At 40.2% G+C, this 13,195-nt stretch overlaps 1 protein-coding gene across 1 annotated transcript in view; it reads right to left on the minus strand.

Moving 5' to 3' along the window:
- Nucleotides 1-13,195, minus strand: part of CCDC152 (coiled-coil domain containing 152) — a 1,110,728-nt gene that overhangs the window by 750,130 nt on the left and 347,403 nt on the right. Inside the window, exon 2 of the mRNA XM_044069728.1 lies at nt 2,336-2,404. Coding sequence (XP_043925663.1) covers nt 2,336-2,404 — 69 coding nt within the window. The remainder of the gene's footprint in view (nt 1-2,335; nt 2,405-13,195) is intronic.

The raw sequence follows: 13,195 nt of genomic DNA on the forward strand, positions 1-13,195 counted from the left end.
GCTGCTGACACTGTGTGTGGTTGCTGCGATAGTGTAAGTTATTTATAAAATATTATACATGTAATAGTCACTGTGTTTACTGTGACTTATAAAATTTATTTTAAGACCTATAAAGAATACTACCACTATAAAAATAGTTTGTGCTCAAGTGTCTGCCATTTATACTTCTTTCATAATCCCTACGATTCCAGAGATATGAACCTTTGTTTGAAATATGAGGACATAATTTGATTCTGTCAAAAGGTTTAGGCTCCGCCCATTGGAAGTTACAGTGCAAACTGCCTGAGCTGCATTGGAGTGAATGAGGTATACCAGGCCAAACTGAGCAACTCACCCAAGTAAGAAAGAACAATAGGAATTCCCACTAGAAAAAGGTTATGGTTCCTGTTTCTTCTTCTGACACCACAAAGAAAATGTCTTCCATTCTGAAACATAAGATTTTCTAGTAGTTGTTTATCTAGTCTTCTGTAAAACCTGAAACATGTCCTCTGAAACGTAGTGTCTGAAAGGAATTAAAACTCTTATCACCGAAAGAGTTAACTGCAGAGTTAAGAGGCGAGGGTGAATGGCAGAGCCTTTGTTCTGTGTAAGCAAGTCCATTATGTGAGGTAACCTGTGATGATGGCCCCTGGCCAGATGGAAAACAAGGGGGTGCCAGTGTTGTCTGGACCAAAAGGGGGTCACCAGCAAGATTTTTGGGCTGTTATTCATAATTTTGTGAAGGACTTTTGGCAACAAAGGTAGGGGAGTAAAGGTGTACAGGAATCACCCCTTCTAAGAAAAAGACATACATGTTTCTCTGGAATACAAATGGCCTAAGTGTCTTTTGTGGGTTGCTGCAAAACTATCTACTTGGGGAATACCCCACCTACGGGCAATATCCAGGAAGACCTCCCTGTTTAACATCCATTTGTGAAGATCTGCCCTGGACCTGTTCAGTCTGTCTGTCACCATATTCTTTTCTGAAGTAATGTAAACCACCTGAAAAACACAGTTGTGCTGAATGGCAATCTCCCATGCCATCAAGGCTAATATGCAAATACAATAGGACTTGGTATCTCCTTGCTTGTTTATGTACCACATGACAGTGGTGTTGTCTGTGAGTACCCTGAGGGGGGCCTAAAGTCCGTTTTGACATCTTACAGTAAGGACTGAAGTTCTAACCAGGAATACTTATGATGTATGACAGACCCTAAAGCAGTCACTGTAGAAGATGCATCTGCATAGTGTGTCTGTCAACCTGAGAGGCAACGTTAAGCAGAGTTACTGCAGAAGACCTATTATCAGATTCTGGCATGGCACTGATAACGTCACCCAAATTAGACAGAAGAGATATGGGTTCTGGTAATTGACAGCTGTAAAGGCTAAGGTAGCAACGGTATAAACTTTTTACTATACATATCTATGGCCTTGCTATCCTTGTCTGTTGATAACATATTAGAGGAGGGTGGTAGCTTAGTGCGTTTTTCCGATAAAAGGGAAATCAAAGGTAGGTAAGAGGAGGGATTTTTATAAAAAAACATTTGATAATCATGTACTTTATAAAACTGACCTGTTTTCTTAGGTGCAGCAGGATGACATTCAGGTTTCAAGAAAGTATTAGTGAAGGTATCCAAAAGGGGGTCAAGGACAGGGGGAGCTGAGGGTTTAGGAGCACCTCATGCAAGAGTGCAAAGTACTTCTGGTGTGCATCAGTATCTTAGTGCCTTCCAATTTAAAATGCTGCATCACTTTGACCACTGTGTCTCTGAAAGACAGCTTCCCTAAAGGAGAGTCACGTGGTAGGGTATAGTTTTCAACAGAAGCCACAGCCACAGAGGAATGTATTTGTGACAAATCCACCGGGAAAATCATCATCTACATCTTAATCTTCCTCCTCAGTGGAAGAATCCCTCTGATAGGGGTAGAATCAATAAGAAAAGGAAGGGTCACCAATGGGTACTTATTTACCCAACAGCTAGGAAGCTGTACTAGTTGTACATCTCGCAGACTGAAGACAAAATGAAATTCTGTTTTTGGACAGGTATCAAGGAAGTTCTGGGGATATTCACACTTGTACAGTCCTTTTGTACCTCCTGTCTTTGGCCTTAGGTCATAAATTGGATGCACTGTGCAAGAAGAAAGCACCCAGGCTTTTATGCTGGTCGGAACTACAGCTATCCTTGGTAGGATATTCTATCTGTTAGTAATACTGCAGCAGTGATCCTGGAAGGACATCAAGCAAACTAAATTACCTAAGAACTATGTGTCGTTATTCTATGAAGCACCTTCTTCCAAATACACTCAAAGAAAGTCTCATAGTTTAACTTTTCTGGTTAAAAATATATTCCATTACCTCTTATGTCACACTGACTTTGAATAGTTTCCTGCAGGCTTTTTATCATGCTTTGAAAGCTGGTGCATTCTGTAAAATATAATAAAATAAGATAATCAGAAGACTACAATCTTAGCATAATAATAAACGGTTCAAAGGTGCAGAATATATTACAAATGTTTACCTTACTAGGATTTGTTGAGTTACATTTTACTAACACACACCAAGCTGAACAAACCAAACCAAAACTATCCTATGATACCAACACCAGAGGGAAGCTAAAGCCTTAATATCCTTCTTAGTTAAACTTCCACATTGCAGTATAAATAGGACAACAACCAAATTCAGGCAAAATTACCTTGAGTGCTTCCACTGTGATTGATCAAGGCCAAGGCTGATAGAAAAAATCCTCAATCAGAACTGATCAAGAACTACATTCCTCAAAAACAAGAGTTTTTGTAGGGGGTAACACCCCTCTGCCTCTCATGCTACACTACATATATTGCAATGAGAAACATTTCCAGGAAAAGTAATATCAGCCAAAGGTAATCAGTAGGTTAGAACCCAACCAAACGGCCTTTAATCAATGACATGGAAGCCATTTAAGTCACTTTGGTATGGGAGAGAAGCATCAGACCAAATATCTCTTGATAGCAGAGTAGCCCAAGAATCTGTATCATGCATCAAATAAAGAAGCACAGAATATTTAAATATTGTTACATTTTTACTTCTTAAAGTTAATGAATCTAAAAAAAAAATAAAATGACTGACAAGATATCTTAAAGCTTAAGGGACAACTCCACCCAAATGTCAATTTTTCTTATAGTAACAGTGTCCCTCCTTCCTTTTAGTCCAACAACAGGCCTGTAACATATAAAAAACGTTTGAATTTATGAGTTTCTAAATGTAAATTGTGGCTCACCTACAAAGATGTGCTCACTGGTACACCTATATATAATACACTTGGTTTAGGGACAAGCAAGACACGTCTGTCCATTTATAGTTAGTCCCACGAGATTAAGCATATTAGAAATGGCTTAATTTCAGCTTTCACAGTGTGAAAAACGAAACTGAGAAATAAGAGCCAGTGATATTACCAGCTTGAGTAGAATTCGGTTACTGGCTAAATACAGTGCCTGAATGCCAGCAAAGAAGAAAGTTAGAGAACCTGAAAGAATATCAACCAGACAAGGTGAAGAGAAAACACTGGCTGCGAAGAATCCTGTAGATGTTCAGCAAAAAGCACTCCAAGCTTCAACTTTGGTACAAAAAATGGCTTCCAGTAACTTAGAGGAAAAAAAAAGAAATCAAATGCACTCAGGGAGATTAAAATAAATGAAACATCAAAGGAGTATATCAACACAAATAACAAAGGGCTGGAAAAAATGTATGAAGCTTTAACTAGCAGTTCAGATCAATTGCTAAAACTGCAAAAATCAGAGACTGAAGCGAAGAAAAGGCTTTCTGAGTATGAGACTTCTCATGAATAGCTGTTTCTAAAATGGTGGAGTTAGAAAAGAGTGCACAGAGAAACCGGAGATTTGTCCTGTACCATAAAAACTAGAAGGAACAGACTGTATTAATTTTATGAAAGCACAAATAAGAAACTGGACTGCTATTCCACAGGAGGATTTGTTAACTGAAAAGGCTCATGTGTATGCTCCAAACTTAACCATGAGAAAGCAGCCAAGACGTATATTAGTAAAGATGCAATCATACCAGCAGAAATAGCTGATCCTGACAAAACTAGGGCAGAAGGGAAATATTTTAAAAGTTAGAGACAGCAGAGTGTTTCTGGAAAGAAGAAGTTATGTACTCACCATAACGTTCCATCTGTGTTGTCCATTTTCATTCCCATAGATCCGAATCGGCCATTGCTAAAGCTCATAGCAACCAAAATCTCTCGAGCTTCTCCCTTATCCATAATGCACCAACTCTAATTATCTCAGATCTTGTTTGCTGCCTTAGTAGAAATTAAAATATGGAAATTATTATTGTGAAGCTGTATCTGGAGCTTATATAAAAACATAATGGCATATAGGTCCACAAAGCACTCCTTCTTCCAGAAGCCTTAAGAAAGGGGGTTGGTGGGTGGGGAGTTGAGGAAGAATGAAAATGGACAATACAGATGGAACATTATAGTGAGCACATAACTTCTTTATCTGATGTTCTGTCCTCAACTGATGGGACAGAGTCCCCAGTTACCTAATTTCCATGGCGGACTCAAGGAAGGATATTCTTGAGCACCATAAAACCAAAGATGCTCTTCCTTGGGAAACAAGATTTAATTTTTAACGAGTAATAAAGGTATAGGGAGTAGACCAAGTAGCTGCTGCACAAATATCATCCATGGATACTTTGGATTGAAAAACTGAGGAAGTTGCCAAAGATCTGGTGGAGTGGGCTCGAACAGGTTTTGTCAGAGCAATGCCCAATTTGTTATACACAAAGGAAACGCAATTTGTTATCTATATACATAGAGTAACTTTGGTAACTGGTTTACCCAATGTTGGTTCCACATACGAAATAAACAACTAATCAGAATTTCTGATGTTTTTTTGTCCTATGTAAGTAAAAATGCAACTGCCTATGAACATCCAATAAATGTAATACGTATTTTTCTTTGTTAGAAAATTTGAGAAAGAATACTGGCAAATTAATTGATTGATTTATATTTGATTCTGACATCACCTTTGGAAGAAATGACGGGTTGGTATGTAAGGTAACTCTGTCTTTATGGAAAATCAATTATGGAGGTTTTGAGCACAATGCTTGGATCTCAGCAATTCTTCTGGCTGAGATAGCGGCCACTAAGAAAATTGTGTTCCATGAAAAATATTTGAGTTTGCATGTAGCTGAGGGTTCAAAGGGAGATTGTGTAAGAGAATGCAGCACAAAATTTAGGTCCCACAGGGGGACAGGATTTTTAAAGGGTGGCCTTAAGAGTAGAGTGCCTTTCAAAACAGCTTTGCTCAATTTATGGGACATTATAGAAGAACCATTTATTCCAACATGGAAATTGGAAATCGCTGTAAATTGTACTTTAACAGTAGAAGAACTAGCTCCTTCTTCAAAACGATGCTCTAGAAATTCCAAGATATTATACATGGGGGCTGAGAAGGGTTTAATATTACGGTTTTGAGCCAAAAAAACAAACCTCTTCCATTTGCTGGTGTATAGAGAATATGACAGAGAGGAGATGAGAGCATAGGTTGTCTGGCTATTAATGGAAATGGAGAAACTAGGCAGCCAGCCTGTTTGGATATATCATGCCTGTTGGATGAGACAGAAGGCCCAGAGTTGGATCCAGAAACCAAAGTGGTTGAACCAGGTGAGGCCAAATGAAGGGAAACCAAATCTGTTGAGGCCAATAAGGGGCCATGAAGATGACTTTGCTCTTCAACCTTGCAGCCTTTTGAAGAAATTTGGGAATCAATGGGGTGAGAGGATACACGTAAAAGAGACCAGGGGGCCAACTGTAAAGTAGAATATCCCTTGGGGATTCCCTCTGTGAGGAGATTAGGGCAAAGTAGCTGCTGCATTTGTTGTTCAGGAGGGATGTGAATAGACTGCAGCAAGGCTGGCCCCACTGTCAGAAGACTGTTTGCAATCTTTTTGTTGAGGGACCATTTGTGAGGTAGAAGAATGTACCTGCTCAATTTGTCTGCTATCATGTTCGACTTCCCTGGAATGTGCATTGTTAAAAGAAAGTGGATGGACGAGATCATCCACTGCCACACTCTGAGAGTTTATCAATGCAGTGGGTAGGATTTGATTCCTCCCTGTTTGCTGATGTACCAGACGACTGACATGTTGTCTGACTTTACTGCAATTGTCTCCAAAGGGAGAGCATTCTGACATGACTACAATGCTAACAGCACGTCTCTCATCTCCAGGACATTTATATGCAAACTGGCCTCCTTGGGGGACCAGGTGCCTTGGACTATCTTCCCCAGATAATGCCCCCCCCCCACCAGCTGGGAAGTGTCCATAGTCACTATGACTTTGGGCCGAGGGGAAATGAACGGATGACTTTGTAGAACCTGGTCTGAATGAATCCACCATTTCAGATCTCTCTTGCAGATGTGAGTGATTCTTATCTTGTAAGATATATTTTGATAAAGAATTGACCATTGAATAGCTAACATCCACTGGAGAATTCTCATATAAACCTGGCAAGTGGTACTAAGGTTATTGCTGCTGCCATCAATCCCAGAGCCTAAAGGACCAGTTGGGCTGAAATTGCAATGCTGCATATTATCTTTTTGACTTGAAATCATACGGTCTGAGTTCCCTGCAATGGAAGGGAAGCAATGGTTGCATTTATATTGAGAACTGCTACTATGAACTCTAAAGTCTGAGTTGGTTTCAGGAGGTTTTTGTCATAGTTTATGGTTATCCCCAGATGACAGCAAGTAGGAGAATCAGGTCTCTTGCACATATGAGCTGCTGCCTGGTCAGAGCAGTAATGAGACAGTCATCTAAATATGGAAACACTCGGAACCCTTGCAGTCTCAGGTGAGCTGCTACTATTGCCTTACACTTTGTGGACACCCTGGGGGCTTTGCTGAGTCCAAAGGGCAGTCTTCTGAATTGATAATGACTGGCTCCCAGCATAAGTACCTCCTGGACTGTCTGTTCATCTTTATGTGGCAGTACACGTCCTAAAGGTCTATAAAGCACATCCAGTCATCCTTGCCTAGAAATGGGAGAATGGACTGAACCATGACCATCCAAAACTTGGTTCTTATAACTGTCTTGTTTAGTTTGGACAGATCCAGAATTGGTCTATAGTCCCCTGTTTTCTTTGGCACACAAAAGAACCTAGCGCAAGTTCTGGATTCTATCTAGTCTGGCAGGACCTCTTGGATGTCTTTTTTTTTCTAGCAGCTTTTGTATTTGAATTGCTGCTTGTTCCCTCTGACTGGGTGGAACATCAGGGATTTTCCTTGGGATTGGGGGAGAAAGGGAAAAGGGTATAATATAGCCTCTGGAAGTGATCCTCTACACCCAACTATCTTTTGTTATATCTAGCAAGGCTCTCTGGTGCAGGGTAAAATGTTCCCCGACTGTCTCCAGAGGTGGACAATCAGGCCTCTTTTCAGGACTAATATAGGGTTTGTCAAAGAATGATTCTCTGGAACTCTGGTTCTGTGGGCCTCTTCTACCATGGAGGCATCTTTGCCCATTAGAGTTCCCTCCTCTGCCTCAGGGAGAACCTGCTTCACGTGTGTCTTGAAAAGGACCCTGAGACTTCTTGAATTACATTTTTCCACTGACTTGTTGATGAAAAGGTTCTTTGAGGAATCGAAAAATGCATGTCCACGGCAGACAGAGTCTTTTTACCTTTTTCATACCTGGACTGAGAGTCTTTTACTTTGCAGATGAATAAAGATGTTCTGTCAAAAGCAGCACTGATGAAAGAAGACTTGAAAGCCTCTAAAAACTCACAGAAGCGCATCCAGGCATGTCTCCTTATGGAAACGCCTGAACCCTTTGCCCTTGAGTTTCGTTCCACTACATGTGAGATCAACCTCATGGATGAATTGGATAAGAACTGTAAGGTCATCAGCTGAGAAGTAACAGATGCCTAAACTTCATCAGAAACAGCACCTGAGATGGTATTTGATAACTCCTTGATCAAATCCCTCTGCAGCCTAGTAAAGTATGCCAAATAATTCACAGACCTCAAAGTGAAGGTCAGTGAAGTATAGACACTCTTCCCAAATCTGTCCATCACCCGTGACTCCATGCTGGGGGGATGGACAGTGGAACTTTCTTCAGCTAGTTCCTTCTTGGTGACTGCTACAATGATCATGGCATCAACAAGAACTGCCTTCCCCCAAAGCTGTCTATCCTCTAGTGGTGCCATTATCCTGTCTCGTCTGCAAGGAATGGGTTCTATGGTGTCAGGGTCCTTCCACACTTGCCATGAGATCAAATCAGTGAGGTCATCAGTGGGTGGAGTACCTAGAAAGTACAGGGTAAAGTATCAAAAGCCTCCAAGAGAACAGATTCTTTCAGACGTAGGGTTGCTGGACATCCAACCACCTCTCTGCTTAAGGATTTTTAGGATGTCTCCAAAGGAGACATCTTCAGGAGGTGATCATGGGGACCCTTCACCTTCATCAAAATCTGTGTTTTCAGTAATGGACTCCTCCTGGGACTCTAAGCATTTCCTCTTACAGGTCCTCTTCTTAGGGACCTCCTCAGTGGGGTGCTCTGAGGAGGTATCGGAAAAGGAGATTACAATTCCATGAGTGGGAACCTGGGGTTTTGGTACTGGCTGTCCCTGTGGAAAGAGCTGGTGAAGTTCTGAGTGCTGAGACATCATGGCATGGGTCTTAGGATCCGAGGGGGAAGGATCTGTCTTAACTGTCAAGGCATAAAATACTCTCTTTGCAGCCTTGAAGGCACAGTGGCTCAGACACGGACAGGCCATCGGATCTAAGAAGACAAGCTTCTGAACTGTAGGCCTCCCCTTCTCCGATGGCAAAACCTCTGAAGTGGAACCCAGAGCCGAGCTATCCAGTACCAAGGCTCCAAGGTGCAGAGGCGGTTCTGAAAGCTTTGGAGTTGAATGCAACACCTCGGACCAGACAGGCAGACTACGGCTCTGGGAGCTCTCTGAATTCGATGGAACCAGAACAGTTAGAGATCTTGGATCCTAGGATAAGGTTATCCTCGGACCAGAGCCAGATGGTTCCAGACAAATTAGATCCCAAACTCTGAATCTACAGAAGTCAGAGGAGGAATCTGTAGCTGGGAAGTATCAGATATACTGCTCTCCTGACCCAGAGGAGTAGGAGCTGAAGAAACAACAATCTGGCTCTGTGCCAAGAGAATCTTCTTCAACAGTTTCTCTCTCTCCACATTTTCTTCTGGAAGGTTTCTGGAAGAGTGAGTAGAGCATATGGATGGAGACCTGGGTCTTTCTAAGAGCAGAGAAGGTACCCTGTCAAGAACCAGATCCCAGAGACTGAAAGTACTTTGTTCTGGGTAGTAGTTTGGCATGTTGCATTGGATCAGACAAAGCCAGATCCAAGAGCTTTGACTCCATCGGATCCGACTTAGGAGGTGTCATATCAGATAATGGGCAATTATGGATGGCACAGTGGTGCAGCGGTAGCGTTGTCACCTCACAGCAAGAGGTTCTCTGGTTCATATCTCGGCTGGGGTGCCTTCTGTGTGGAGTCTGCATGTCCTCCCTGCTTTCATGTGGGTTTTCTCTGGGTGCTCCGGTTTCCTCCCACATTAAAAGACATGCATCTGGAGCGTTTCTCCCCGGGCCTCCACTGAAAATTGGCTTTGTTCCAAGTCGGACTTTCCCGGTTAACAAATGTTAAATAAATAATGTTTCCTTGACAGGAGCTTGAATTTTAGCCTTTTTAGGATCTGGGGTTGAAACCAGATCCTTATGAGATCTCTTTCTTAAGGAGTCCAAAGCTGAGGAGGAGGAATATGGCTTAAGAAAAGAGGATTTTTTAACTTTTGTACTTTTTGTTTTAAAGGTGGTAAAAAACAAACTGCTACGACAGTGTCATGGGGGAAGAAAGATAGTACAATAGTATCTGAGATGTACAGAAAAAATGCACTATAGACAGAAGAAAATTTAAGAAATTGTAAGAAACAGAAATTTCATAGACAAAGGTAAGGGGTAGTAATATAAAGGTTTTTAAGTGAGGTTTTGAAAAAATATGAAACTTATGTGATGATGAGATGGAAGACCATGTCTTTTGCTTGAAGCAGCACATGAGGTCTGAGGTAATTGGGTTGGTGCATTATGGGTAAGGGAGCCTACTTTGATTGTCACAAGCTTTAGCAACTGATGAGTCAGATTTGAGGGATTGGATCTGAACCCAACACTTGAGGACATAATGAAAACTGACAACATCAGATATGATTATTCACTGTACACCAGGCAGAAGGGAAGCAAACATATTCCAACAATCAGGAAATATTGAGAGGCAGGTGTGAGATTCAAGCTGCTAATAAATTTGTCTTCAGAATATTGTTTTTTCTAGAGGAGATACAGAACAGACTAGGGAGGAAATAAAGTTGATTCAACAAAAAGTGAACCAGAAAACAGAGGGGAACTCTGCTTTTCATTTTTCTGACAGTAAAGGTAACAGAGAGACTATGCCAGTGAAACATTTCCAGTATTACAAATGCTGTGAGACAGAAAAAAGCACAAGAGTTGACGAGAAGAATCAGGAGTACATTGTACTTGAATCAAAGTCTGGTGTTGGAAGATGGAGATAAACAGGAAAAAGATCAGCATCACTGAAATTAGTGAATAAACAGGAGACTACAAAGCACCAAAGAGATTTGTGAAAAACTGCTTAATAAAAAAGTGTCTGAGAAACACTGGATGTTTGTTGGCTTCATTAAATTTGTGAGTGGACTAGCATATACCCCATTTATGCCATTAATGTTTAGAAGGATACTAAAAGGGGAAAGAAGTGACTGTAATGAAAACAATGTTTGTTCTTAGTATCTGTATAAAATGTTTATAGTACAGCAGCTTTGTGTAGTGTGTAATCAGAGGTATTTTCAATCTAGGGAATCTTTTCATGATTGTTGTATGTGTTAAAGATACTAATATAAATAAGTACTTTTTAATTTATATGAGATATAGGCTTTACTGTATAAAAAGAGAAAGGCTGGACAAAGGCAAGTTTAATGCTAATATGCTGTGATCTTGAGCTGCTGGGATTGGGGCGGTGTTTATAAGTGTAGTGATTATATGTAGAATTAATATAGTTTCTCTTATATTTACAAGAGTGAATGTCTAAAATATTGCCCTTGGCTTAAGGTATAAACAAGTACTTTTTTGTAAGCAAGTAGGTTTGAAAAATAAGACAAAATTATGACAGCTGTGGAAAATGCCAAGCCTCTTATATCTGGAAATATATTAGCTTGCTTTATTTCATTAGCAAATGTTCAGTAGGGAGTTAAGAAGTCTGCTGCTAAGGCACTTGTACATTCTGCTCTGAGTGAAATTTACACAGCTTCATTGTGGACTACTTTTACATGGAGATGAACTGTGTGCAGGTGCAAGCAGTTCATGTGGAGAGTTCTGAGCATTCTTTGCTCAGAGAAATCCAAAATTTAAAGGTACAATGGCAGTCAGTTCAGTGAAAAATAAAGTTTGAAATTATGGGAAGTGAAAAAGAGATAGCAGCCTCTCTAGCTGGCTTAATACTTAATGCATTTAATAGAACAGTGTACAACTTAGTTTTATTTATAGTTTTATTTAAAGATAGCCAGTGCACTTCTTCTTAAAGCTAAACATTAATATTTTCTGAACGCATGTAAGCTATTGTTCACATTTACAAGGGGGATACAGATAAGAAAAGAAGAGACAGCAATTAGTGCAAATGGGAACACATGCTGTAGCATGTGCTTTTGCATGGGTGGCCTTAATTTTATATGTTAGGTAATGCCTGTGGGGGCAGCTGGCAATCTGGGGCAACTGCTTCTATTTAAGAGGGTTAAACCTAGTCTTTTGATGATGTACACAGTTTTGGGTGTTTGTTCAAAGTTAATAAGGGATGGAGTTTCAAAAATGTATATAGTCTTTTTTTCGGGCTTTCATTAAAACAAAATGTCTTGAAAGAATGTGACACAGGTTCAAATGCAGATGAGAAGAAACAAATGTATAAAAGATCAGTTTGGCAAACAGTGTATGTAACATGAAAGTTGGAGATATGCATTTAAAAAACTGAGATGTAAAACAGGTGGGAACAAAAGCTTTTAATCATGATGGCTACGCTACCGATATTATCTTTGAACATAAATGCCTTACAGGTATCGACAAAAAGGAAAGAGTATTGACAAAAGAAGAGGAGAGTTATTATACCAATTGCTAGAGGGGCTCCCAAAGTGATAGTAGAGGAAAAAAGACAATAATGGTAGATTTGTGGTAGTAAGAGGCTATTGACAAGGTAGGAGGATTATGCTGGCATGCATGTAGATTCCATTGTAAACTGCTATTATGAAGCTTAAGAAAGTTTTGGAAGAAGGGTGGTGCAGTGGTGGCGGAGTTAGTATAGTCTCCTCAAAGCAAGAGGTCCTCTGGTTTGATTCTCGGTTGGGGTGCCTTCTGTGCAGATTCTGCATGTCCTCCCTGTGTTTGCGTAGGTTCCTCCGGGTGCTCCCCCTATATTCCAAAGACATGCAGGTGGATTGGACACTCTCAATTGGTCCAAGGTGTGAGTGTGTGGTACAAATGAACTATCGGCACAGGGCTAGCCACCTGGTGGTGTAAACCTTGGCTCTAGATGATTGTCACTGTTGAAGTGACACCCTGACCCCATTTGCAAAAAAAAAATGGAAAAGTGGTTGAGGATGATGGATAGATGGATGGAATAAGCTTTCAGCAGGGAATATTACTTATTGGTACTGAATAGAACTTGCTTTGCAATAATGAGACTGTATCAGGGGGACCTAGAAAGAGAAATATAACAAAACAGGGTAGATTTCTGAATAAATTTATGAAAATATTTGGTATGGAAGATAAGAATTCAGTAGTAGGAACTCGGACATAATTTACATAGTATTGTCCGAAGTATGATAAATGGTCTAGACTAAATAGAAATTATATTTCACAGGAACATGTGTATTTGACACATCCAGTAACTATTTCAGATCATGCACCAATAAAACCTAAGATAAAAATGCACGAAAATGAAGTAAAAGTGAAACACTGGTGCTTTCATAATCACCAGTTAGAAAATAGGAATTTAAGGAATTAGTAGTGGAAATTATATGAGCGTTATTAGAGAAGATACAAATATCTTCAAAAATTATATCTAGTGAGTGGGATAAAATTAAAATGGAATTTAAAATGGGGTAGAGATAAAAGAGAAAGAGATATGG

The sequence above is a fragment of the Protopterus annectens genome, chromosome 1.part0, assembly GCF_019279795.1.
Source record: "Protopterus annectens isolate FY-2018-M chromosome 1.part0, PAN1.0, whole genome shotgun sequence".
NCBI lineage: Eukaryota > Metazoa > Chordata > Ceratodontiformes > Protopteridae > Protopterus > Protopterus annectens.